Source organism: Trichoderma evansii, assembly GCF_050947405.1.
Source record: "Trichoderma evansii strain SZMC 28006 chromosome Unknown GGI43scaffold_16, whole genome shotgun sequence".
Classification (NCBI taxonomy): domain Eukaryota; kingdom Fungi; phylum Ascomycota; class Sordariomycetes; order Hypocreales; family Hypocreaceae; genus Trichoderma; species Trichoderma evansii.
This window is the reverse complement of record NW_028145190.1, coordinates 133972-161013: the sequence shown is the minus strand read 5'-3', so window position 1 is coordinate 161013 and position 27042 is coordinate 133972. Positions and strand designations below refer to the sequence as shown.

General features: G+C 49.9%; 8 protein-coding genes across 8 annotated transcripts; 6 read left to right on the top strand and 2 right to left on the bottom strand.

Moving 5' to 3' along the window:
• Positions 1 to 563: 563 nt before the first annotated feature.
• Positions 564 to 2243, top strand: GGI43DRAFT_385626 (protein farnesyltransferase; the record flags this gene model as incomplete). Its single annotated transcript, XM_083203676.1, has 5 exons — positions 564 to 1165; positions 1225 to 1352; positions 1428 to 1545; positions 1626 to 1931; positions 1991 to 2243. 5 exons carry the CDS (start codon positions 564 to 566, stop codon positions 2241 to 2243), a joined length of 1407 nt encoding a protein of 468 aa, XP_083058500.1.
• A 6660-nt stretch (positions 2244 to 8903) lies between these two features.
• GGI43DRAFT_385625 (double-stranded RNA binding motif domain-containing protein) lies at positions 8904 to 9811 on the top strand (the record flags this gene model as incomplete). Its single annotated transcript, XM_083203675.1, has 2 exons — positions 8904 to 8934; positions 9465 to 9811. The coding sequence occupies 2 exons, from the start codon at positions 8904 to 8906 to the stop codon at positions 9809 to 9811; spliced, it is 378 nt and encodes a 125-aa protein (XP_083058499.1).
• A 246-nt stretch (positions 9812 to 10057) lies between these two features.
• GGI43DRAFT_409940 (uncharacterized protein) lies at positions 10058 to 10805 on the top strand. Its single transcript, XM_083206572.1, has one exon. The coding sequence runs from the start codon at positions 10155 to 10157 to the stop codon at positions 10413 to 10415; it is 261 nt and encodes an 86-aa protein (XP_083058498.1). The 5' UTR covers positions 10058 to 10154; the 3' UTR covers positions 10416 to 10805.
• A 2285-nt stretch (positions 10806 to 13090) lies between these two features.
• GGI43DRAFT_409936 (mannose-1-phosphate guanylyltransferase) lies at positions 13091 to 15357 on the top strand. Its single transcript, XM_083206571.1, has 4 exons — positions 13091 to 13413; positions 13485 to 13528; positions 13667 to 13813; positions 13953 to 15357. The coding sequence occupies exons 1-4, from the start codon at positions 13407 to 13409 to the stop codon at positions 14847 to 14849; spliced, it is 1095 nt and encodes a 364-aa protein (XP_083058497.1). The 5' UTR covers positions 13091 to 13406; the 3' UTR covers positions 14850 to 15357.
• Positions 15358 to 15682: 325 nt separating this feature from the next.
• Positions 15683 to 17144, top strand: GGI43DRAFT_409932 (uncharacterized protein). The gene is made up of 3 exons (XM_083206570.1): positions 15683 to 16056; positions 16112 to 16292; positions 16352 to 17144. Exons 2-3 carry the CDS (start codon positions 16119 to 16121, stop codon positions 17045 to 17047), a joined length of 870 nt encoding a protein of 289 aa, XP_083058496.1. The 5' UTR covers positions 15683 to 16056; positions 16112 to 16118; the 3' UTR covers positions 17048 to 17144.
• Positions 17145 to 18720, bottom strand: GGI43DRAFT_409930 (histidine phosphatase superfamily). The gene is made up of 2 exons (XM_083206569.1): positions 17730 to 18720; positions 17145 to 17602 (listed from the first exon to the last, which is right to left on the bottom strand). Exons 1-2 carry the CDS (start codon positions 18268 to 18270, stop codon positions 17394 to 17396), a joined length of 750 nt encoding a protein of 249 aa, XP_083058495.1. The 5' UTR covers positions 18271 to 18720; the 3' UTR covers positions 17145 to 17393.
• Positions 18721 to 22192, bottom strand: GGI43DRAFT_409928 (ESCRT-0 subunit protein VPS27). Its single transcript, XM_083206568.1, has 5 exons — positions 21775 to 22192; positions 21585 to 21717; positions 21210 to 21494; positions 20368 to 21136; positions 18721 to 20308 (listed from the first exon to the last, which is right to left on the bottom strand). The coding sequence occupies exons 1-5, from the start codon at positions 21846 to 21848 to the stop codon at positions 19401 to 19403; spliced, it is 2169 nt and encodes a 722-aa protein (XP_083058494.1). The 5' UTR covers positions 21849 to 22192; the 3' UTR covers positions 18721 to 19400.
• A 1412-nt stretch (positions 22193 to 23604) lies between these two features.
• Positions 23605 to 26919, top strand: GGI43DRAFT_102428 (uncharacterized protein). Its single transcript, XM_083198812.1, has 2 exons — positions 23605 to 25944; positions 26020 to 26919. The coding sequence occupies exons 1-2, from the start codon at positions 23698 to 23700 to the stop codon at positions 26890 to 26892; spliced, it is 3120 nt and encodes a 1039-aa protein (XP_083058493.1). The 5' UTR covers positions 23605 to 23697; the 3' UTR covers positions 26893 to 26919.
• Positions 26920 to 27042: the final 123 nt, after the last annotated feature.

The window sequence follows — 27042 nt, the reverse complement described above, 5'->3', positions numbered from 1 at the left end:
AAAAGATCGCCACCAACGATAGACTTAAAGCAAACAGCCACACAACATGTAAATTTTGGTAATGTTTTGAGCTACACAATCTTAGGACTTGTTAGTGATAGTAACCATAGTGCGTCTCCATGTATACATGTACTTACCTTCTTCCAACAACATTCAACAGTAATTTTGCAATTATTTAACAATATATATATAATTCAGCTTGAATTTTTGCACCTAACAAAATGTCTACGATTTTATTGATATTCACACGTTGATCAGGACCCATACAATCAATATTGGAGAACGAGTGCTGAGTATTGAGGGGAGACGGGACTAAAATTGGTAGCCGGGATATTGCCGGGAACAATGCTGCCGCTACGACTTCCAATTTCTATTGTTCAGTTACGGCCTGACATTAGGTTAAGCTGTTTGTTTGTTTGTTAATAGCTCACAGCGCCAGCAAGGTGGGAAGATGAGCGGGGTTGGCATATGCTCTCGTGGCTAAAAGAGATGACAAACCTCTCTGAGTCCACATCATGAAATCTCGACGCTCTCGAATAATCTTTAAGCATCAACTGAGAAAAATGGCTGCAAGCGTGGAACAACAGCAACAACAGGCTGGCCCGGCGGCTGGCGCACAGCAAGGCGCATCCATCCCCAGCCTCTTCATGTTTCCTCCTATGATTCGCGATGAGCTAGAGACAGACTCGTCGAACATCCAGGATGACACGGTCGATGAGGTTCTACCCTTCTTAACTGGCAAAGAACACAGTCAGGTCAACGCCCATGGCATCCCTCGTCTGGACAAGGAGCGACATGTCAGGTTCGTGAAAAAGCAGCTAGGAGCGCTACCGGGAATGTTTGTGGGAATGGATCCCAGCAGGCCGTGGTTCTTCTATTGGTGCCTGAATGCCCTGTCTCTCCTCGGTGAGGACCTCGAGCCTTATCGTGCCAGGCTCGTTGAGACAGTGCGCCCTATACAAAATGAAACGGGCGGGTTCGGAGGGGGTTTTGGCCAGTCATCGCACCTTGCCACCACCTACGCTATTGTTCTATCGCTAGCATTGGTTGGCGGGGATGAGGCTTTCGAAGTGGTCGACAGGAGAAGCATGTGGAAGTGGTTGTGCCAGCTCAAGCAAGAAGATGGTGGCTTCCAGATGGCTGTTGGAGGCGAAGAAGATGTGAGGTATGTCTTTGATCGTCGTCCATGTCGTGGTACCGTACCTTGACTAATGTCTCACTTAGGGGGGCCTACTGTGCATCTGTTGTGATTTCTCTGCTCAACTTACCTTTGGATCTATCATCCGACTCTCCTGCATATGCCGCCGGCCACACAACTCTCCTGAGTGGTCTGGGTGAATGGGTGCGGTCGTGTAAGTCGCCTCCTTTCCCTTGATGTATTCCGGCCTTGCTGTCTAAATTGCCACTCTGCTAAACGGAAAAATCAGGCCAAACATACGAGGGAGGCGTGTCAGCCAAACACGGGGTCGAGGCGCATGGCGCATATGCCTTCTGCGCTCTAGGATGCCTCTCAATTATTGATTCCCCACACCGAAGCATTAGACGGTAAGTCTCGATCTAGGGTGTCGTCTATTGACGCAGTGCCACGAGAGCTTTGCATTCTGACTCTTTCCCTGTCATGATAGGTACATGGATGTTCCACGTCTTATCTCTTGGCTCTCATCTCGACAGTATGCTCCAGAAGGTGGCTTTTCAGGCCGCACGAACAAGCTTGTCGACGGCTGTTATAGCCACTGGGTTGGTGGATGTTGGCCCCTGATTGAGGCCAGTCTGAGCGGGCCTGAGGGGCCGACAGCTGGCCCTGCAGGTCGCCCGTTGGAAGACACGGATGCAGACGATAGCTTGTTCAGCCGAAATGCATTGATTCGTTACATCCTCTGCTGTTGTCAAGACATGTCTAGGAGGGGTGGCATGAGGGACAAGCCTAGCAAGTGGGTGTTCTCAATCAGGACAAAATCTGCAGAGCAATCGTGCTAATACTGTTTCACAGGTACTCTGACGCGTACCACACTTGCTACGTTCTATCTGGCCTCAGCTCCGCACAGAATAAGTGGCGTTTAGTTGCCTCGCGAGCCGATGAGGCCCTTCTCGGAGATGACCTTTGGGAGGTGTTGCCTCATACCAAGGGAGAGCAAATATTTGATGAGGATGACCGGATCGGAACGATTCATCCCGTCTATGCAATTCCCCAGCATAGAGTTGACGCGATTCGAAGTTACTTCTCGTCGAAAGAGGGCTTCTAACTGCGAACAGGCAGCCAAATTTTCCTGTTAGAAGTGGCCATTAGGTTCCATACAGTGCTTATCCATTCTAGCGGAGTCAATGAAAAGCACTAACCCGCTGCTTGCCCGGTGATTTATCCTCCATCAGCTAACAGAGAGAGAAGGGAGAATCGTTGCGCACAATGATACGGGTTAACCCTTTACTATGATCACGTGTACCTCGAGGGTAGATAGGTACCGTCTTCGATCTTTCGTCGATGGACGTCGAGACGCTTTGAGATGGCAGAAGAGCGGGTCTAGCAATGCCGCCGATAGTACCTAGCAGCGGCAGTAGTACTATCCGATCCTCCCACGGACGGGACTGTAGACAAGGTTTTCATGGCCGATCCGACCACTTGGCCGAAGAACGATGGAGTCCGCCACCGCTTGGCTGGGTTTTTTTGCGTTGACAGCTCACAAGCTGCCAGGATTTCAATGAAGAAAGCAATGTACATCAAGTCGTTTAGAGCATATCAACATGCCATTTGTGGCCATCATCACAGCAACTCGCTTCAAATAGAAGGAACCACGATCTTCCCGCACACGTGAAAAGTGACAAAGTTGGCATTTGAATGCTGTAGCTCGGGCTTATTCCTTCGCGAAGCAGGCTGCCTGGGGGTGGTTATGCCGAAAGAAGCACGGAATACGGTGGAAGGCTCCTTGTTGGGATGGCCCTGCATTGCATGTACGGAGTACTCCGTACTAGTCCAATTCCCCACACGACTTCATCCGCCAAGATAATGCCAAGTCTTCGAGCTGCTGTGTGAAGGAAGCAAGCTATATCTTTTACTGCACTTGTGCACCACTCTCAGACGCTGTTTCGCCCATATCAAGTATATTGTGAAGGTTACCCAACACAGAGGTAATTGTCCCTCCTTTTGTCGCATACTTTGATATGATCTCAATACTACCTGTATGCCTCTTCCCGCGTACAGATTCTGGAGAGCACTAGTTGAAGCATGTCTCGGGTGAAGGCTCATGGGAGGGGCGCCACACCGCATTCGCTGGGCCTGCACATCATCGCTGGGCCAAGGGTGGGTTACTGCTATCGAGAGCTGATATTTTTGGAATAGATTCTCGTCGACATGGGTGCGAGATACGTACTTGTAGCACATGCTACCCGATGTGTCCGCAAGCAGTCTGTATGAGTGTAGCAGTGTTCTCTCTTCCTCCTCACAACACCAAGAGTCACAATCTCCAATACAAGCCCTTTGTGCTAAATAATCCCTTTACTAGACTGAAGCCACAGCTTACCCGTACAGTTTTAGCTTATGAATCAACAGAAACAGAGCATTCATTCATGAATCATGGGCTGAATCCATCGGCTTCTGCGGCGTTACCCTGAGCCCCGAGAGGATTCAATGCTTCAGGAAACGTCGCCTTTGATCATCAATCATTACGCCGTACATATGCACTCTTTTTTTTTTTTTTTTTTAATGTAAGAGGAGTTAATGAACGATTTGCCTCTTCTTCTCTCGCAAAATGGCACAGCCCTCACGCACACGCCCCCTCCGCTTATAGGGCCGCATATCATGCGGCCGCCTTACATGGACAGCCTGCCTGCTTTGTTCCGTACACTTGCACAAATTAACTCTCTTACAACCGCATAGAAAGTTTGAATTTCCTTGCTGTATGCACGAGGAGTCAGAGCGTGAGAAGAGGGGAATGCAATCTCTCTCTTTCTCTCTGCTCTAGGGCAGAGGCGGAAAAGGCACAGTTACGAGCATGACTACCGCAACGCCTTGAACTTGTTAGTAGGATAGGGAACTGGAAGCTATTCTCTCTCATCCTACAGGTACAAGCATGCCCTCTCCGTATCTGATCTGCCTACAGAGTAAGGGTATATCTGCTCTTGTCCTCTGCCGATGAATTGCAACCATCCATTCAGGAGGCAGGCTTACACACATCCCATCGTTCACCCGCCACCGAGGGACCGGGATTGGATGAAAAGCCAGAAGTGGGCAGTTGCATGATGTGGATCGCAGAAGTTTTTTTTTTTTTTTTCTCCTCTTTGCCACAGAGCGTCTCTTGAAACTTTTTTTCCTTTCTTCTTATTTCCCGCCTTTGGCCTGGCGCTGCAGGGACCTTCTCCCACGATTGCCCGGCCTGATGGGCACGCACTGCATAGGGGTTACACAAAACCGCATGTCCAAAGGGCGCTTGTGGCCCCCAGGCCTGTAGGAAAATGCAGCGTCCTTTATGAGCCTGGCGCCCGCGGGCATGCGTTGGAGTCTGAGGCCCTCGGAGATGTCAAGGCATACGTTGCGCTACATGGTGCCAAAGACCCGGCTGTCGTCTATACTGCTACAGTCGTAGTATACATGTACTTACGAGGCTGCAGCGAGTGGCGTGAGGCCGTGTTAATGGCTCATTCGTTAGTAACACTCTGGCCAGCCCGCAAGTACCAGGTACCTTGCTGTCTGGGTTCCGATAGGCCAGATTCCACGATTGCCTCCAGAGGGCAGGAGCTATCCCTGCTTGCCGGGAGCTTTTTGACGTAGAAGGTCTGGGCCAAGTATTATGTACCTGGCAAGATGGCTGGAATGTAGCAAATTGTTTCTTGATCTAAACAACGCGCAACCTTGCCTCTGCCATGTCTTCTCGCTGCCCACGAAGCGTAGCCAGTTTGCGCCAGGCGTGTGCAGCTGCATCCAATTAACCATGTCGAAATGCAGTAGACGCAAAGGCCAGGCAGGCTAATGAGAAGCAATATGACGGCTCAGAGCGTCCGAAAACGATAGCGTCACCGCTCCAGAGATGGCGAGTCCTCCATCGAGTGCCATTCTTCCTTGACCTTGACAGGGACACTGACAGCACGCGTTCACCATTATGTCCTAGCCTCGTCGAATGTCCAAGGACCTTTCTGCTTCGTATTTTTCTGCCTCCTACCGGCTGCGCCCAGGTTGCTGGAACCAGCAGCCGGATCCGATTCGGCCGCCATTGGCCTGTCAGAAGCCCATGGACACAGCATGACACTAACGAGCGTTTTTCCCACCCAAAGACCGGTCATGCAGTGGCCTCGACTTGGCGCTACGGACAAAGGGACTTTGTTGCTGGGCTTTTCTAAGTATCTTCGCCTGGCAATTTAGCTAGCGAAACCTTAGGCAAGCGATGAGTGGTGTTTCGGTCGCAGGAGCTGTCCAATTGTCGAATCACAAGCTTCGCTGACAATCCGCCGCCGAGCTACGTTTGTGCTAGGCCCAAGCAGCCGGCCCCCCTTTTGCTCATCTGTTATGCTTTTTTTAGCATCCATCACACATATCACAGTGTATTTCGGAGTTTCGCTGCAGAGGTAACGGATATTTACCCCAGACCACAGTGTCATCCAGCGTGGGTGGCCTTCTCCTCCTTGTGGTTCCCTCCTTGTGGTTCCTGGGTGATGAAGAACAAGTGCTTCGTACAGGGCCTCTCTTCACCAATTGCCAAAACAGCTTGAGAGGAGCTGATGCCGAAGGTGGCCCCCTGGTCTCGGTATTACTCCTGCTACATTCAGGCCATACAGTATGTCCAATCGTACCTCTGCTGCTGCTGCTAGCACTTCCTCTACCGGGCACGCAGTGGCCTTTCCGTCATCCATACTCATCCACAGCTCTGAATAGTGTAAGAGCTCCGCGTCAGCGCTCGGACCCCCGCGCATATGAGGATTTTACTGAGGGTGTCGCTGTTGATGTACTCCAGGTATGGCACAGAGGTCGGCATACCTACAGGCGTGCTAACCACGGAGCACGAGTACTTGTACATGGCAGCTGCTGCTTCGACGAACCGTTCGCTGCGTGTGTTTGCTTTAATATCAGCCGGCGGCACTGCCAGCTCATCGTTGCATGCGGCCTTTAATAAAAACCCCCCCCCCTCACAAAAGACACTTAAAGAGGGTCAAAGGGTCCGAGGGCGTCTGCCTCCGGTTGCCTTGCGCCCCCCTCTTCGCAGATCTGGCCAATCAATCGGGTCACCTTCACCGTAATTGTCACGATTGTTCTCCGTTCAAGTCTGGAACCATGTGTGCGGCGACGACACACTGTGTGCGCGCTTGCGAGTCGAGGAAAGCATACCTGTATCAAGAGAATTCGTACGAGGCCTCATGTCCAATGTATGTGAGCAATATTATGTTACAGCTCGACAGCCGCTGGACAACTCTCTCAGAAACCAGGATCACCTTGTGTCCGTCTGGTCTTGGCCCACTATTCGCCAGCCAAACTACTGCGACGCTAAAGAGATTAGACCCTTTGTAATGACTTGAGCAGGATGGAGCATGGAGTATGATTATCACCTAAAACTCTGTACGATTGTGGTCTGCTCACTTTCATGCAAGCGGTTACAGGTTTCGCGCCTCTTCACCGACGTCTGGAGCACCGAGGAGACTATTCCCTTTGTGCCTCGGCCTACACATTCCGGGCAGGTGTAGGATAGCCTCTACCAAGCCTCTTCTCCCTGAGGCGTACACCGGGTTTATCCAGTTATAGTCGAGACTGCTAATATCGCCCTAGGGCCAATTGGCTCTTTGGCTGATAGATGTATGAAACACGAGGAAAGGAATAGTCAAAGAAAGCGTGCCTTACGTATGTGTGACGGTTCATCATCACTTATGAGCAGCACACACGTCTACTCTTCAAACCGGCGATCGAAGCCACCGCCGGCTAACCTGGAGTGAACCAGTCCAACCAAACGACAGCACGCTGACCACCAATTTCCAGGGTTGTGAGCACAATTGAAGGTGTTTATGCGTCGAGTAGCATGCGTGTGTTCCATGCGTACACTTATTCCATGCATGCAATGGTGCAATGGAAACGTTGAATCTACTATTCTGAATAGTCACCGTAGAGCAATTTCATGTTACTGATCACAGTGTATTTTGTACGCAAGGCCCCTACGGTACACAGATATATGCACAAGGCGATATCTGTGGGATTCTGGTGTGCATTAGCGGCCGCTATGCCATAGATCTCGGAGGGATATATTGGGCGATGGTGGCTACCAAGATACATTTATCTCAACTTCACGCATTGTGCGGCTCACCTCACGATATATTATCAATTGCTTTGCCATGAGTACTTGGGATAAATTGATACTTCTGCGGTCGTGCTCAGGAGATCGTCGAAGATCGCACCAGCTTCGCTCCCTTTGTGTATTTTTGCCACCACTTCGTTGGCCAAACTGATGACGAACTGCACGAGGGGTACGCCCTTGCCGTTGATGATTTTTGGCCGCCGATTGATTAATCGTTCGTGCGACCTCAGTTGAACATGGTCGAAGCGCCAAACATGGGTAGACCCCGCTGGAGACAGGGGATTGGGCGCCTACAGACGCGACCCTTCCGGCGGCCAAAACGGCCGACATAGGGAGACCGCTGCAGCAGAGAGAACAAGACCTCCAGAAGCCAGGAAGCCATGCTGAGAGGGACGAAAGGCCTGGGTTGGCTCAGGTAGGTGAACGGAGCCTTTACAAAAAACCCAGGCCAGAACGGCCGAATGCTGGCGCTGGGTCCCTCCTAGCTTGTGGCATACCTTACCATTTCCCTCCCTAGCACCTCCATCTCCATCCTCCGTCCATGCTACGACTCGTCGGCACCGCTGGGGCGAAACTTATTTCAAATGGGGAGACGGCCATTTACAGTAATGGTTAGGCGGTGCGTCTCTCTGCCACCGAAGTGTACATTTGTGGTGGAGCGGCCTAGTCCCCAGCGGTTTGCAAAAACAACTGGCGATGGGAGCTGCCAACACATCAGCGATGGGGTCACACTCTTTCCAAGAGCCGCATCGCTGCTCACATCAATGTCCATTCGCGCGTTTCGCTCTCTCCAGACACCCCTCGGCCCCGCGCTAGCAACGAGGTTTGCGATGAAGCCCACATGTCTCGCCAAAGGACCGGCTCATGCTACTTTGCGACAAGGCCCTTGGCCCTGCGTGGTAACGAGGCATCAGGACATGCATACATATCTATAGTAGTAGTGGTAGCCATTACAGACCACGGTACATGCATCCAGACCGGACAGACACCTACATAGTACATATGCATGGCAATATGCCAGTACACACATCCTCGCGGACATATTGCACATCTGCTCACCCTTGTGGCCTCCCCCATGCCAGCTTCCGACCAGGACAACCTACATACAACATACACGCATCCAGACGCAGATTCTCACGTCCCGCGTACGGGTACACGCGCGCGCATACATCCCTCGCCGCTGGATCTTGTCTACCGCCGCAGCTGCTACCGGAGCGGTGCACCTGGCCTCCGTCTCGGCCGTCCTCGTGCTCCACCCTGGACTTTGGCCAGCTTCTGTTCTTGAACTTGTTTCGTTTCCGCTGCCTCTCCGCCGAGCCCGCGCTGTCTACTTTAATTTGTTCTTAATCCCCTTCGTCTCCCTCTCGCTTTTCGTTGGGACCTCATCACCCTAGATCTCTCCTTGGTTACACCTTGACTTGCTTTTAAGCTTTCTGGTCTCTCTCCTCTCAGAGGTTGCCACACAAAACCATACTCCAAATCTTCTTACTCGTACACACGCATACGCATATCTGCGGCGCATCTAGGCTCTGTTCCACTTTTTTTCTGCTCTTCCCACACCAAGGGCAATTTCCTTTCTGAAATCCCAATTCCTCTCCCCTTCTCCCTCTCACGATCCATTGGCAACTACCGGAAAACATGGGTGGCTTTTACATGCAGTACCTGGAGAGTAAGTTGATGAATTGAGCTTTCTTGCCTTTGTTTTGTTTACTTCAACCCAATGGATACCGACAGCCCCGAAATCTCATACGCCACCCCCACACGAGATTTCGGGGGGAATCAATCGAGCCTTGCGCGGCCACCACGGCGACCTTGGCGGCCAGAAGGCCTGTTGAGACGGAGGGGGCATCTGAGGTGCTCTCTGCCGCTCAATCGACCTCCTGGGTGTTGGAACGACCTTTTCGTGTGAGGTGGCTTTGTGCAGGCAAAGGATTGTTCCAATTGCGCATTTCCTTTTCTTTTGCTTCTCTATAATTTCTCCTGTATTATTTTCTCTTCCTAGACCGCAGTTCTTGGTTCATACGGGCATCCTACAAGCTGCAAGAAGCCGGTTGAATTAGGTCTCCGCGCAGCACGCCTTGACATGTTGCTACAAGTGTATTTTGTACCTGTCATTTCTGTTTTGACAGCAATTGTTGAATGTGGATGCTTTCTTGTTTCAAAAGCATGAAAATACTAACGAATGGTTGTTATTAATAGGCCTCTGCCGGCGCCGAGGATGGACAGACCCCTCGTACGAGTGTTACCGTGATCCCAATGGCTTTACTTGCCTTGTCCTAGTTAATGGCCGCGAGTACCAGACCGACCTGGCATATGAGTCTGATCTGCTGGCTCAAGAGAACGCCGCCATGCGCGCATTCATGGTTTGCCGCAACTTTTCCGTCAACGGCGGCATGCTTGCCCGCAATGGTATTGTCCAAGGACTCCCGGCCAATGCTGATACCCGCCGCAAGAGCCGCCCTACATCTTCCAGGGACAGCAACGAGCGCCACGGTCGTCGCTCTGGCACTCACTCGAGCAGCAGTTCCACTGCCTCCTTTGAATAGACTGGGCTCTCGATACCTGGATCGGATTCGGAGTTTCACGGCGCTGTTTACCTACAAAATTTTTGAACGTTCCCTCCCTCTTGGTTTTGGCTTGGACCTCCACAGGCAGCCATGGCGCATATATACACGTGGTTGAAAGGCTTCACGGCAGTCCCTTAGGGGATATAACCATCACCGCGCCAACCTTGTTTTTACTTTTCTGTTTTCCGGCGGCTGCGATTTGATGTGGGTGTGAACAAGGATAAGAAGAAAAAAAGAAAAACCGAAAAAAGCACGCACAAAGGACCTAGCGATAAAAGAGGCATTTTTGTAACGCACATGTTGCAACGACTTTTATGACGACATGAAACGACTCTTAGACATTTCATCTTTCTTACAGCGGCCGGTATGCTCCTTGGGTGGCTTCCCCCCCATTGTTCTAGAAGTTGGTTTGATTCTCTTCTCTGCAATGTGTTTAGAGTCAAGGCGCATTGCATTCATCATTTTGATATTTACCTTTCCAATTTTTTATGGCGTTTTCTATAACGACCTACACTCCCTGGATCAGCTGGCTTCATTACCGGTGTTGAGAAACAAAAAGTTTTCCCCTTCCAGCCTCTTTTAGAGGCAGGCTTTACATACGAACCAGCCTGTCTCAGGTGGTCGCTCTTTCTATTGAATTGACGACATGTCTCTCTCTCTCGCTTTGTCATGGGGTAGTAGTTAACCCTTTCATGATGATGGAGGTCAAGTATCTTTATGACCTGCCTCGGATTTTATGAGGAGTTTTTGTTTATGATAAAAATAATTCTGCATTCGCAACGAAGAGGAGATGGCCGTGCCTTTCACAAGGATGGCTCCTCGACTTTCTTTCAAGGCGTCTGGCAGAAGCGAGGTTGGCAATACCTTTTCTCACTTCATTTATTATTTCTATTGTTTATTCCTCTGGAACGACGCGGAGTCCTTGTCGTGCGAACCAAGGCCAGCGATTGTTTGATGACCCCTATTTTTTTTTTATGATGTCAAGACGCAAATGAAACCAAAAAAGAAGGCGAGAATGAGATGGTCGGACTGGATGATATAAAGCAATGATTGAGATATGAATGCGGTTTTGGATAAAAAAAAAGATGAATGAAGAAAGATTACCAAAAAAAAAAAAAAAATTAAGAGCTTTACGATAATGACGATATGAAGATTATGAATTTTTCTTGTTTCATTATGATGACTTCGTGTCTGGCTATTGTGTTATGTGATGTTACTAGAACGGTCACGAGATGTATGAATAACGAAATTTGAACATCTTTCAAATGCTTGCGTTTTTCCGTTTAACTAACTGCCTGATGATTGTTATGAGAAGTCAGTGCGAGGGCGTGATGTGATGCTCGGCACCAGCAATCTCACGTCGACAGTATGAGCAGTAGTCAAAACAAGACACCCTAAGAACCCGAGGCTTTGGCACCTACGTAATGTGGCACAAGATAGCTCAGGTACGAGAAACAAAGAGGAGAGAAAAAAAGCCGCTAGGTCAAGGCGTCGGCAACCGCCGATGAAGCCACACAGAACGAAACGTTTCTTTAATTTTAGTGGCCCTGGCCGCGGCCGACCAGGCCAGGCCAAGGGTCTCATCCCGCGGGAGCGATCAGGATTTGCGAGGAGGAAAAAAAAGAGCAAACCAACGACACAAGGCGCAACTAGACTGAATGTGGAAGAAAAATCCTTGGCGAGGGGAGATGAAACGGGAGGGCGGGATGAGGACATGGTTATTTCCGGGAGAGGAAGGGGGAGCCTTCTTTGGGATTTTTCTTCTTCATTTCTCGTTTGGGTTTTATTGTAAGATTAGCGAAAGGGTATGGGATGGGATGTGGCAGGTGCTGGTTACGGCTGGATCGAGTATGATGATGCGATGCGATGCGATGCGATGGGGCTTGTGATATTATATGGAGTTTTTGATTAGTACCTAGGGAAGATGTATACTTTGTATGTATGAGTAGCGTGAAAGCTACATCTCTATATTAATGAGTACTTAGATACTTGATTTGAAGAATAACCAGAACGAAAGCTTTAAAACTTTACTTTTCTCTTTAAATTCAAATTCAAATGTGACATGAAGGTATACACGTGCTCAATATTGTGGACAGAGGCATTAATTGATGTAATTAACGTCAGGAGAGCCGCAGTAGCAGCATAATAAGGGGCAACAGAAAGACAGTGCTGACAGCCTATTTGGCGCGAGTGATTTACGAGCCACCCTTTGGATGTAAGTGGCACTCGCCGACCACGAGCTGAGGGTATTCCTGGCGCCTGCTTCTTAGAATACGAAAGAGCAATATATGTCTATGCGAGCTGCTTGCGTGATAGGTAGTACCAGTACTTGCACGTATGTGTGTGATAGAGGGGTTTCGCTGCGATGGCGTTGCACCGGATGCGGCTGTTGGTGTATGTATTAGTCGGACGGTCTCGGTCAAATTGGCAGCGAGGCAAGACGAGGCGAGACATTGCTGTGCGGTCAACGCTCGCAGATCTCGAGGCACAGCTGATGTTTTATGCTCCGCCATTCCAGCTGCGTCGCTATTACTATCTTTGCCTGCCATGGGTATTCCGTAATACCTAGTATGCACTTGAGTGAAAGCCAGCGTATGTTAGGATGCTGCCCCTCTACGTGTAATACGTGCCATGGCAATCGTCACGAAGTCGGATTGCATGATAATACGGATCATTACGGAGCAGCCAGCCTCACGGGCCGCTTTCAAATTTGGCCTCCAGCTTTTTTCCCTTCCCTTGGAGCCGCGTGGGAAATTTTCATGCTCCCATTGCTAGAGCTGATTGGCCCTGTGTCTGAAATTGGAGAGGACCCCTGATCACTGAACCCCCGCACTGCTCGTGTCTGTCTGATACAGGTACACAGCCTGCCAAAGCTCCTACACACTATCAGAGGTACCTTACTAAGTCTGGAGGGCATTCGGCACTATAGGTGGCACTATTTGTGGAGGGCATTCGGCACTACAGGTGGCACTATTTGCGGCAGTACAGCCATTCAAATTCGTCGCCATCATTTAGAGTGGTGGTGCTAGCCTGTTAATGCGTGGTGCACTGAAGACACCTGGAATTCCAGCCAATTGAGTGCAACTGGGCGCTGCTTCAGGGGCGGCAGGGACCGTGTGCGGCGCTGTAAAAAGTGGTGCTAGGCCGTGTTGAGCTCCCGCTGTGCCTGTACGAGAACCGCTAAGCCCAGCGCGCTAATGGGCGCCCCGCAGGCCTCGTGAATTGCTGCGAAATGAAAGGGTACGAAGGCATTACGGAGTCGCAGCCACCAAGTACCCGGCGCGCCGTACTACTGCGTGATGTGACTTCGTGTCCGTTGACATCTGGACACCTAAAGACGGCCAACGCCAACCTGAACGTCTTCTCCCTCCTTTCTTCTTCTTTTTTCTACCCATCCTTCTGCAAAACACTACAGCTTGGCCATCTTTTCTTCTTCTTCTCGAGTCGACTTTTATTTGCTTTGCGACATTGCATTGTCGCTCGTTCTTCTCTACGCTCTCTACCTGATATACTAGTTTATTGCTCTGTTTTTACCCCCCTTTTTACAACCTCCGCATCACAGCAGATATTCATCATGAAGGGTACGGCGCGCCTCTGATTACCATGAACGGTTACTTGCTCCAATGGCAAAGCTAACAGCTTCCCTCTGCAGGACTTATTCTTGTCGGTGGCTTTGGCACTCGCCTTCGCCCTCTCGTACGTTCTACGCCATACGGTCCTCAGCCCTGCATCCCACCATGGCATTGATGCGAAATGGGGGGGATGGAGGGGGAGGAACCACCACAAACGCAGCATCACCCACGCAGTGACTAACCATTGTGCGACGCCATCTAGACCCTGACGCTCCCCAAGCCTCTTGTCGAGTTCTGCAATAAGCCCATGATTGTGCACCAGATCGAGGCCCTCGTTGCCGCCGGTGTTACTGATATTGTCCTCGCCGTCAACTATCGTCCTGAGATTATGGAGAAGTTCCTGGCAGAAGTGAGTGCCGCACTCGACCCCTCATTGCAACATTCCCTGCTTGCGATTCGTCGCACAGATCTTTTACCCCTCTAGATCAGCTTCCCCTCCAATGACGACGTGAACATATGAGACTGATTGCGTATCCCCAAACTTTTAGTACGAGGCAAAATACAACATCAACATCGAGTTTTCTGTCGAGACAGAGCCCCTCGACACTGGCGGCCCACTCAAGCTTGCTGAGAGCATCCTTGCCAAGGACGACTCCCCCTTCTTCGTTCTCAACTCCGACGTCATCTGCGACTATCCTTTCAAGGAGCTGCTGGATTTCCACAAGAGCCACGGCGATGAGGGTACCATTGTGGTCACCAAGGTGGAGGAGCCCTCCAAGTATGGTGTCGTTGTCCACAAGCCCAACCACCCCTCCCGCATCGACCGCTTCGTCGAGAAGCCCGTCGAGTTTGTCGGCAACCGTATCAATGCCGGCATGTACATCTTCAACACCTCCGTCTTGAACCGCATTGAGCTCCGCCCCACTTCGATCGAGAAGGAGACCTTCCCCGCCATGGTTGCTGACAACCAGCTGCACTCCTTCGACCTCGAAGGTTTCTGGATGGACGTTGGACAGCCCAAGGATTTCCTTAGCGGAACCTGCCTGTACCTGTCCTCTCTCACCAAAAAGGGAAGCAAGGAGCTCACTCCTTCCACCGAGCCTTACGTTCACGGCGGCAACGTCCTGATCCACCCCACTGCCAAGATCGGAAACAACTGCAGAATAGGTCCCAATGTCACCATTGGCCCCGACGTCGTCGTTGGTGACGGTGTTCGTCTGCAGCGATGCGTCCTTTTGGCCTCCTCCAAGGTCAAGGACCACGCATGGGTCAAGTCGACGATTGTTGGCTGGAACAGCACCGTCGGCCGCTGGGCCCGTCTCGAGAACGTGACTGTTCTCGGTGACGATGTTACCATTGGCGACGAGATCTATGTCAACGGTGGCAGCGTCCTGCCCCACAAGTCTATCAAGGCTAACGTTGACATTCCCGCCATTATTATGTGATTTAATCAATCATCTCATCGCCATTTCCTCGGCTCGCATGGCATCATGCGACACTATTCACAACTTTTTAAACTTCGCTTCGATTTTCTGATTCTTTGTTTTATTCTGCGCCATTTTACACCCCCATACATTCACCACTCCTCCATTATTTCTCAAAAGATACCCTATCGGTGGAGGGGAACCAGTCTTTGAGAGAGAAAACCAAGCCAACTTTTTTTTTTATCTAATTACTACTTCTTCTGGCATCTTCTTTTTTTACCCCCTTCTCATTTTTTATTTTTTTTACTTGTTTTTACTTTGAAAAAGATCGAGCCATGGATGTTTGTTCGCGTTATGTTGAGCTCCAAGTATATCGTTTGGCGTTCTCGGGGAACAGGTGGGCAAAGCATCTTGGAGGGACTAAAGGGGCTGGGAGGCTGAGAAAGAGCCATGATGGACGAAGCACTCAAGGCTTTACATGTATGAAAATATGATAGCGTAGCGAATGAAAGCTGAATTTTACGCTTAAGCCTTATGATTCTGTTGATGTCTTGCTCCTTGTGCGTGCTAACATTGCCAAGCCAGATACCATCTACTAGATACCTGTAGTATGCAGGTAGTCTGCCTTGTAGGCACTGCGCATATCTAGCAAATACCATACGAGATAGGATGGGATTAAAAGTTCGTGAATACCTCTACCCAGTGTTTAAAGCTACCTGTAGGCGGGTGCATCAAGCATGATCACCAGCTGTCTAGCAGTGCCATAATACTGGCAGCGATAATTCCCTGAGCTGTAGTTGATAGTTGGTGCCTCATTTAGCTGGTATCAAGAACCTCAATGACGCAATATTGTATAAAAACAAAAGGAAAGAGCGGGCAGGAGCTTCAGCTCTCAGGACAGGTGCCTGGCAGGTGCCCTCGCAAGGAAGGTGCGTCCGTGGAAGGTGCGCTACAAAAGTTTTGCCCTCTGCACTCTTGTTCAGGCTTTGACCAGGTTACAATTCATTATGTGAGTTGAGGATGAAAGAGATGTGAATGTTTCTCGACTCTCTCTGCCGCATCTGCACCCTGCATTTTGAGAAACCTTTCATCACTACGGATTTCAGCCTTTTCTCGGCAGACCTTCACTTTTCTTCACGTGAATCATTTACTTCTCATCGCCGTCGTTTCTCACGGCGGATGAAAGAGACGTTCATTTTGCATCTTGCAGAGAAACTGATCCCAAAGAGTTGGTTCTAGAACTCCAAAGTTTGGACCACACTGTATGGACTAACATATCCTAGGGCTGCGATGGAGATATACTCTTCGCAGGTACTGCTTGAGGGCGGTAAAAAACGCTCGCACGATAATATCGAGCCGGGTGCCGTAGCAGAGCCTGCGTGGAAGCGTTTCGTTTTACCTACGGGATTGCCTGCAAGATGTCAAGATCCGCAAGCTTCTGGTGATATTGAGATGGAAGAGTCTGTGAGTTGAATTGAATCGACAATGACATCTAATATATTCACTCAGCTAACTCGAAAAAGTCAAATACCGGCGTCTCTACCGGAAGTGAGCTTGGATGTCCATCGCAGCAGACCCTTTCAGAAAGCTCTGCTGGCGCAGATGAAGCAGATAGCCGCAAGCCCTTTTCGATAAAGTATATGTACACAAATGGGAGCTTGTATGAGTTTGTCATGAAGCATCTTACGCCGAGATCAGACGGATCGTACGTCTATGCATCTTGCTGGCCACCAAATTCGTCAGCAATTGCGCCTTCCGACTCGCCAACCTTGTTCAAGGAGAAACGCATCCGAGATATGAGACTCGAGCCCTCGATGACATTTTTCCATATCAATGAGATGATACTTGCAAAGAAACTCCCGTTCACCAGCGGAGCGGTATATGAACTCTTTGCGCGAGTTGTGAACTTTGGTTGTGCAGACTTTCCACCACATTATCAATATTTTCAGCTGGAAGATTTGTTTGGAGGAATGCCTCATTTGAGTGGAGTACTGATGCGTTTTAAATCTGGAGTCGATCGGTATGCGCAAAAGGGATGCTCTACTGAATGCGAAGCTGCACAGTTCGCGAGTGCAACAGAAGCCGAGGGCAAATGCTACTGTCTCTGCGAACCTGTGCAAGACAGTAGATCTGAGCTTGGCTGGTCGATTTACATTCGCGAAATACAGCCTGTCACCTGGGAAACTATTCGAAGTGTCCATGCCCACCTTAGAAAATAGGGGCTCGACATGATCCAGCAGAATATTTACCAAGCAGTGTATGGATGGAGGCAGCTATTGGTGCTTATTTCTCGATTTATTCAAGAGTGGCTGGACACGATATCCTTTTTATGGATTATTGAAGTTTTATTAATTATGTTTGCGGCTATCTATGTCGCCTTTTCTAGACACTTTCTATAGTGTAACAGCATATTTACTCTAATATTGTACCTGGTCCCTTCTTTCTTCTTTTTTACTTTGAAAACTTACTCCCATGCTCCAAGGTATAGTTCCATCTAACTTCTTTCGTGGTTGCAATCGTGCTTCTTCTACAGTCTACAGCTTTGCATTTGGATCCTGCCAGACTTTATATGTGATTTTTCACTTTGAAAAAAGGTGCGAGTTCTCGCTCCATCATTTGGCGCAGCTCTCGCTGCTCCTCTGCGGTGGGGACTTCCAAACTGCCGTGTCGTCGGCGCCAGCTCTCGTCGGTCTCGCGCATCTCAGCGTTGGGATCTTGACCTGTAGGATCAATAAATTGAAAGGTGCGGTATTCGCAGTTCTTCCAACTCGTGGCTGTTGTTTTGAAATCTGTGTTAGTTGACAATGTCCTGGCATGACTGATTTATCCTGTTGTCTCTCTTCATTTTCTTTTCCAAGTATTTTTTTCCAAGCAAAGGGGGCAAAGGGGTTGCAATCTTACGATATTTATCGGTGATTCCATGCCAGTCCTCCGTCAAGAAGTGCAAAAAGGCACCGTGAGAAACCACAGCGATGTGCGCATCATCTCCCAAGCTGGCAGCAAACTCCCTCAGCGTTAATCTAGCCTCTTTCGCCCTCGCCGGCAGCTTGTCAAGTGAAGGCTCAAAGAGGCTTCCCTCTCCCTTAAAATCCCACCCCTCACGGATCTTGCTAACGTCGACTTTCTTACCAAACTCAGCGGCAAGCTTCTCTTTTGATGAACCCGTGTCGGAGGGCGCATCAGAGCACTCTTGTAGAGTATCAAGGGCAATCACGGGGTACAGCTCATCGGTGCCAAAGCCGTTGATGCAGGTGTACAGTGTGCGGCGCATGCCTGAAGCGACTAGGCCTCTGAGCTTGTCGTGGTGGGGGAATTGGGCGCGTAGGTCAGCGCATTGCTGGATACCGAGGGGGGTGAGGTCTGGGTCGGGGAGCTTTTCGTTTTCCTTGGAGAGGTTGTGGTAGCCTTGGGCGTGGCGGACTAGATGGAGCGTGGGAGCCATGTTTATGCCGTTCTTCTCTTTATGGATGATTATAATAAGAGAGAAGGCAATTGAAGTTGATTAATCAAAAGTGAGTTTAATTTGATAAGTAATAAGAAAAAAGAGAAATTAAAATCCAAGTCTACAGCTATTATAAAGAAGAAGGAGGAAAAGGAGTGATGGCATCAACTAGCAAACGCCGCCTTATTCCACAGATCTCCGAACTAAGCAGTCATCCTCCACAAAAAAAAAAACTCGGCTCGCCTACCTCATGCAGAAGCAATTCCACTCGGATGGATGACTCAAAATCCCACGGAGAGGGTCACCCGGTCCCGGGGGCGAAAAAAATGGCCTCCGGCTCCGGCGACTAATACAAGGCAGCGATTTTTAAATCAAAGAAAGGTAGGAAAATAAAGTAAATAAATAAACGTTTCACCAGGCTAAGAAAAGTAAATAAACCCAAAGGCCACACATGCCTATGCTATGCTATGCTACCTAACCAACTGACATCTTATAATAGGAAATCGCCCGGTCTTTATATACATACGTCATTCTTAGCTGTCCCTGAAAAGTCCATAAGTGGAAATAAAACGCCCAAACGGAAGGACCTTTATATACCCACTTAACTGGCTACTGCTATAATAACTAGTAGTCATAATGCCCCAGCGTGCCTGTTCGGACCGCCCCAATTGGTGCGTATGGCCTTTACTTTAGGCAAAGAACATGTTGGTCTGAAGTCTCGCGGAATGGACAAAATGGATAATGAATACGAGATGGCGGTCACTTGATGCGGAGTGCCCCTTTTGATAAACTGGCTATTAGTGATCTTGCTGCATGATGCTCAACTACGCGGCTTTACAACTTCGGAGCTCCGAGATGCTCACAACTTCAGACAAACGCCAAGCACTTATACGTTGCAGCTAGACATATGATTCGAGACTTAGATTTCATGTGGTAAGAAGCCAAAAAAAAAAAAAGTAGTCATTCTGACAGGCTACGGAATACCCATGTTGCTGCACACGCGCTATCCAGCAATCGTAAAAAACGCCGCGTCGTTGTATAAGCCCCCTTGGTGTCACAATATAACCCACATCTCATGACAATTGCCGCCATATTTCTTTCTTTCTTTCCGCCAAATTAGAGAACCAAAATTAAAACTCAATGAGCGCCTCCTCCTTAGCCGGCTGCTGTTGCTGCACAGGCTCATGCTGTGGTGCAGGGGGCATTGCGTAGTTACCGTAACCAGCCCACTCAGGCGGAGGCACTGGTGGTTGCTGTTGCTGCTGAATACCAACTTGATAGGGTGCTGCTTGCGGTGGCATATCTTGTTGATATGGCTGCTGGGGTGTTGAGACAGGCGGCATCTGTGAGTGAACAGGCATGTGAGGTGTTGCGTTGGGAGGTTGTGAGGGTTGAGCCGCAGCCTGAACTGGGGTTGCTTGTGCCTGTGCTGATACGGAGCCCCTGTGGTAAGGCATGGGCGACTGGTTCAGGTTAGGATATGGTGATTGACTTGCATCTGCGGGAGGAGCGTTCTGTAAGGGTTGTGCGGTGTTGAAGTAGTATGAAGCGTTCGGGTCTGTTGAGGGTGATGAGGCTGCCTGCTGGGGATGCTGTCTTCGCTCTTCAGGATTTTCCTGGGGCTGCTGCTGTTGAAACTGATCGGGGGCTGATGGTGCCCGGTTATTCCAGCTATCAGTTCGCTGTTGAGGTGCATAAGGTCCGGGTGCAGCGTCAGGTGCTGGCATTCCAGCGTAAGGTGGATAGGGGGACTGCGGTATCGCTTGTTGAGGCGGTAGTTGATACAGCTGTTGCCCTGGTGGCGCTGATGGCGCATAGCTTGGCTGTTGCTGGTTCGTATAAAAGTTTTCAGCACCAACTGAGTTGCTTGGCGCGTGTGAGTGTATTGAAGGGTAAGGTCCGGAGGATTGACGAGGTGGTGGAAGATTATATCCGCCCAGATTTTGCTGACTGTATGCCTTTGACAGCCGGTCTTCCAGCATCCGATCGTAATATCGAACAACGGTAGACAGCTTGGCATGTAAATCAAGAAGAGTATCTAGGATGTTTTTGTTAGTCATCGAAAAGGTCGTAAAAGGCTGGCAAGATCATTATTACCGTGCTTGCTCATTGTTTCACCATATGTTCGCGCCAACTTGGGGCGCAGTGAGCCAATGCTATCATACAGTTCCTGAATCTGAGGTTCGCGCAAAATAGTACCAGGAGGCTGAGTCTGAAGACGGTCGACTAATGTGGCAAAGAGGTTGATATTCTCGGCTTCCACTGCGGTTAGCTCGTAGTCGTTCTTGGGCAGCGTAAAAGTGGCGGAAGATGAGCCGGCTGGTCCTGACGTTTGCTCTTTCAAGACGGCAGTATGTCTCTGCTTCTGCTCCTCCATATCTGCCAGTGAAGCAGCAATAGCAGCTTTCAGGTCCTCATCTTCTTCTTCAGCTTGCCTCGTGGCGGCAGCGTCTCCTCCACTTGTCCTTGGCCCGTTCGAGGTCACAGGAGGCGCCCTGCCACGAGAAGCATTGCCCACCTCTTCCAAACTCATTGCTAATGCCTTTTTAAGATCTTCGTCGAATCCGTCATCGACGCGTGCGTTCCGCGGTTGCATAGCAGATGTGCTGCGAGTCTTGTGAGGATATGTCGGCGTGCGGTCGAGAGAGGGGTTTGGCTCTTTGAGCCCCTTGTTAGTGAGTTTGGCATAACATCCATCATCGACTCGCACAGGAGTGAGTATTCCCAAGTGAGGAAGTGGAAGTGTTTTGGTTGAGCATTGTTGATCGAAGCAGTTGCCGCAATTTCGACAATGGTGTTTTCGATTGGTAAACGTAAACGCCGTTCGACACCGCATACAGACATCCGAATCGACCCATTCAGGAGGCTGTTTGACTTGTATTAGTCTATTACCCTGAAAAAGAAGGGTAAAAGGTAAAGCGGTCATTCCGGCTACTTACTGCGCTGCTATCAATCATGCTGCTCGCCACCGTGACCCGCGGAGGGAACTGATACCCCTCTCGCTGCAGACGCTTATAGACTTCGCCGATGTAAGACAGCTCGTACCGCCCTTCTGTGGCGCCGGCCCACGACTGGATAAGCTCGAGAATCTTGGATTTCACTTCGGCATTGATGGCGACCGGGCCAACGGCTTGGAGGAGGGAGGTCAAGTTGTCCATGAACTCCCGGGAGGCGATCTCGGTAAGAAAATGAGACCCGCCATTCTTGACGCATGTGTCTGTGAGCTATATAGAGAGACTGGTGTCAGGGCTGCGCTCATAGTTGGACTGAAAAAGAAGATCTAGAATGCAAAGGGGACGTGGCTGGCAACATACGTTGAGGGCGCTGAGCTGGGTGTTGGGGTTTCGGTTGCCGATGCGCTTCTTCAGTGATTGCATGGCCGCCTTGGGCGCCACCGTCTTGGATCTGATGACATCGGAGATCTCGAGGTTGAGCGCAATATCTTCCCTGCATTTCCTCTGGTTAGCCCGTCTTCGTCACCATTGCAGCAAGAAGCATCCATACAGGCTGCTGCTCGTGGCCTTCTCGATCTGCTCGTCGAGCGCCGTGTTGGCCGAGGACGACCACCAACTCATCATGTTGGGGAGAGCTCTGCGTCACTAAGGAGAAGACAAAGAAGAAACGGTGCGCAGTAAAGACGCAGAAACAACGCGGAAGAGCTCGGCAGCGACGGCGATGCAGGAACTGGATGAGCTGAGGTGTGATGGAGATTCTGGAGCTGCAGCTGCGGCGAGCAAGGCTATGGGTATGCGTTCGTCCTAGTGCCCAGCAGGTACTTTGGCTCCGCTGACGACGTCTGCAGTTGCGTCACGGCAGCGGAGGCACCAGCCGCCGGAACAGTGGTTAATCCGCCACTGCAACACCATCCATCTGCAGCCTCGTTCCTGTACCTTGTACCTGTAATAACTGTAATCTCACTAGCGAAGAGTGTAAGTGGCTGATTGAGTTGTAAATCGTACGTCGAGAGCAATATAGAACTACTGCTTGTAACTGCTTTCTGTGGTGATGCCTAATTGAAGCGCATTTGTAAGCGTATGCTCGTTATATCCGTTCACATGCTAGCACGTAGTATGGAGACATGAAGTGGCTGGCTAGGCACTGGCTTACAGTCCATTAGCAGCTGCCTGCTATCTGTCTGGGGGCTACTTGGGGGTTTGTATGCCAGGGAAGATTCCAAATCTAATTTACAAATATGCCTCGTTCCATGGTTGTTGAAGTCGGGTACTCTATCCTGGATACTGCGATTTGGTCCTCTGAGACTGCTGTATCTACTCTGCCAACTGTCATGATTCTCACATACACATGCACATATACAGTCTTGTAACGCCGAGTCAGTAAATAACTCGCTATGGCTTCAATGCACAGTCTTTCATAGGGCTACAGCTGTAATTAAACACTTATTAATCCAATATGGCTGCGATGACGTAATGCAGTCATAGCATATGAGATTCTCTAATCCATGGGAGTCATGAACATGGTAGGTACGAAATAGGTCTCGAAACAACACATTATAAACGAAACACGGTGGCGGTGAGAGGCAAATTATAGGCGGCGATTCCGAGCTACGTCCGCTCACCATAATCTGGAAAAGAAATAGAAGAAATCGGCCACAGAGGCATTCGCTACATCATAAAATCGTTCTTATAATGTGAATTGTGCAGTTGCTCGTTCTATATGCATCTCTGATAAAGAAGCAGGGTTGAAGGCACTCCAGCCAAGAAATGACGACGCTGGCTGTGGCTTATGCGTAAATCGCGGTACATGTGGGCTGTCGCGACGTAGGCAAAGACGTAGCGCAGTACGAGAGTCGATATCAATACGACTTAGCTTTACGTGTAAATTTGGCGGGGTTAAAAGTACTTCCATCAATATCAATGTATCTTATACCCCACGTACGCATGCCTGTTTGGCCATACTTGTACCTCGGGGAAACCAAGCAGCTAATAATTAGAGGCCCAGAGTGGTGGCACACCCCAATAGGCCAAGTTCCCAGGCCAAGTCGCCAAAGCAGCTGACCTCTTTATTGCTGCTGTTGACATCTTTGCATTCTCCATTCATACGAAGCCAGTCGCTTTCAAGGCTTTCAGCTTGCCATAACAACTTCGCCTTCTTACGAAAAGTTCCCGCGAGCCCTTGACCTTGAAACTGCCTGTCATACGAGAATGCTTTGTGCTGCCTCAGCAGCCCCTCACCAGGGCCCCCGAAGCCTGCTGTCATAGGAATCATACAATCGCCGCTCATCGCTTGTCTCTCTGAGATGACAAGGCCTCCGAATCACGCTGTTCTCCTCTTACCAAATCCGATCCGCGCGCCTCATTGAAGCTTTAATTACCACGCAGCCGGCGACATCACCGCTGAAGCACCATACGACCGACCCGCTGGGCGCCGCCTAGCACCCACTTCGAGTTCCAATAAGTAACGACATCGATGACAACCGCAGATCCTATTGATAGTGCGAGGTATCATATGGCCGTTAATGCCAGGCACAGCATGCCGCCTTCGGGCTACGATGGCATGAATGGCGGCTATACACCTCCTTCGGGCGCCACTGCGCCGCTGCCTCATATCGAGGATATGGTGGCCTTTCCTCAGGACATCAATCGGAACCAGCCGATGAGGCATCTGCTAGAGATGGCCGAGACGACGTTGGCAAAGTCTGAAATGAGCCGTGACTTTGGAAAGCCCGCCCTTGCTTTTAAAGACTATGTCAAGGCATCTGTCCTCGCTGTACAGGTCATTCCATCTCACAGCGACTATGTAGAACTAAAGAGTCGTCGTACGGACTGGAACCGAAGGCATTCGCAACTCTTGAAAAGAATATCTCAGCAAAGTGATATATATGACAAAATCAAGCGAGACATCATTGCAGACAACGAGAGGACTGGTGTTCAGCCGACCGTTGCTCCTTCTGGCCAGAAGAATGTCGGCGCAAACGTTTCGCTAGCACAGGCATTCCCAATTAGAGATGTGAGCCCGACAACGCGAGCGCCAGCCGATGATCCACCACAACCCCGAGTGAACGGCTCTCTCGGAAAGATCAAGCCTACGGTGCACCCAAAACCGCAGTCTTTAGCTGGTCATGCTATCAAACCTGGACATACGCGTGCCGCCTCTGCGGCCTCAGCTACGTCCTCGACCCAAGCTATGTCGGATCTGGCCGCGCGCTTTGCTAATCTGCGAGGCCCTCAGCCCTCGCCAGGACAAGACCCTCGCATCAAGACGCACCAAATTGTTCCGCCGCCCAGCAAGCCTGCTGGACCCCGAGAGATGCCACCGTCACGGCCCAAAATATCACTTGATAGCGCCATACCCGCGCTGCCCAAGATGCCTGATGCGATATACAGCCCTGCACGGGGTAGCATCTCAGGAGAATCCGCTCGTATGCCACCTAGCACGCCACGGGGCCATTACAGCCGCACAGGATCAATTGTATCCGTTAACAGTGCGACAAGCACCCCTCTGCCACAGCAAGGCACCGACTATTTTACATCTCAGCCATCAAGAAATGGAAATAATGACACACCGCAGCCACCAGAGAGCGCTTTCAAACTTCCGGAAGGGGACAGGATTACGCCCGAAGAATTATTTGAGGCTATGAAGGCAAAGGGCTCGGTTCTAATTATAGACGTCCGTGCTCGTGAAGACTTTGACGAGGGCCACATTATGTCCTCTTCTACGATTTGCGTCGATCCAAACATCCTTACGCGGCCAAATATCTCTGCCGACGATATAGCTGAAAGCCTGGTTCTATCTCCAAGCCTGGAGCAGGTTCAGTTTGAACGGCGGGCGAGCTATGACTTGGTGGTGTTTTATGACCAGGACTCGGTAAAGATTCCTTCTCCTCATTGGAACGACGAAGATACGCCCTTATCATCCTTGCACCGCGCTCTAGTACACCTTAGTTATGGCCACGAGCTGCGAAATCCTCCAAAGCTGCTCAAGGGCGGATTGGACGCATGGGTCGACCTCATGGGCGCTGCTTCTCTGCAGTCGACCGCTCCGCCTAAACCAAAGAAAATTCCGTTGATGCGGCAAAGCCCGTTCCAACGACGGCCCTCGCAGTATCTGGGAAAGCCACTTCGACCTGATATTGTTAAAGTCTGGCAGCAGGCTGTCGAGATTGAAGAAAAGGAGACTGAGACGGCGACAGAACAAGCATTCCACCGTTCAACAGAGTCCTTTTTGAGGAGATTCCCTTCTTTGTCCCTTCAGGAATCAATGACTTCGCCTGCTATCGCCGAACAAAGGACTCCGGGCTACGGCTCGTCTCACCAGGTAGATTTATATACCGATTTACCTTCTCCTCCTACAAGGCCAGCCCCAGCATTACCACGATTAAGCTATAGCAGCTTGTCTCAAACTGTTGAAGAACACGACATGTATCATGAGCCGATTCAAGTGGCTCCCACACCACCACCTTCTGAGAAAATCTTTTACACTGGCCTAAACAACCCTCACAACTGGTGTTACGCTAATAGTACTCTTCAATCACTACTGGCATCGCCTAATTTTGGAAGGGAGCTGAGTGACTCAGAATGGATTGATAAATACAGTGCACCAAGGAAAGATGACGAGAAGATTGAGCAGCCTCAGCTGATGATCAAGATCATATCAAATCTGTTCCACTGGATGACAACGGGAAAGTTCCAAACCATGAAAGCTCAGACATTGATGGTACGTCGATTTATACATTTATACCCCTTCTCGCTAGGTGTTTATTATAATACTGACAAGACTTTCTCCCTATAGGACTATTCCCTTCATCTTTGCCAAAACAGTCAAACAATTTCCAAGTTTGGTGGAACCGGGCAGCAAGATGCTCAGGAATTCATGTCATTTTTATTAGACTACCTGCATGATGAGACCAATTCTCGCCGAAATCTCAAGGGCAACATTGCGCAGCCAAAGACAATTTCTCAGGCGCGTTTACAGGCTGCCACTGAGTATTGGAGAAACTACCAAGAGCTAAATCGATCTATTGTGGATCGTTATTGGCGTGGTCTTGAATTATCAACGGTCGACTGCCAACGATGTCATAAGCAAACGCACACATTTTCGACGTTTGACTTGGTTTTCGCGCCTGTTGGTAAGAATCAAGATATTACTCTCGAGGACTCATTCCGAGAACACAATGTTGTCAATACCCTAGACAATTTCGCATGCGATACCTGCAAGAAAAACACGAAAGCCATGCAAACTACGTGCTTTGCCCGCATGCCCCCTTTGCTATGTTTGAGCTTCCGCAGATTTGATTTCGACAAATCCGTTGGAGATATCAAGAAATCAACAAGAAAAGTCACATGGGACTTTAACGAGATCGATCTCACCCCCTACTTCATGCGAACAAACGAAAGCACGAGTGATAGAGCCTTCTCGGGGCCGTTCAAGTACCAATGCTACGCCGTGATTGTCCACAGTGGCAGTAAGACGGACAATGGACACTACTATGCCTACGTGCGAGACTCTAGCACCCATGACCAGTACGCATGGTTCCGCTGCGAGGACAGCCACGTCACCAAGGTCCGCATCGGCACGGGCGATGCCTCGGATTTTAAAGAGAGGGTGTTCAAGTCGGGGCGAGACACTGTCCCTTATCTGGCCTTTTTCAGGAGAAAGGATTAGCTTGAGTGCAAAGGATATGAGGGCATAATTGAAAAAACGAGGCCCTCAAATGATCATAACTGCTGTTTTCTCTCACTCTCTCTAAATACCCAATCCTCTACGAATGATGAACAGGGAAAGAAGCAATAGAAAGAAAGAAGGAAAGACGTG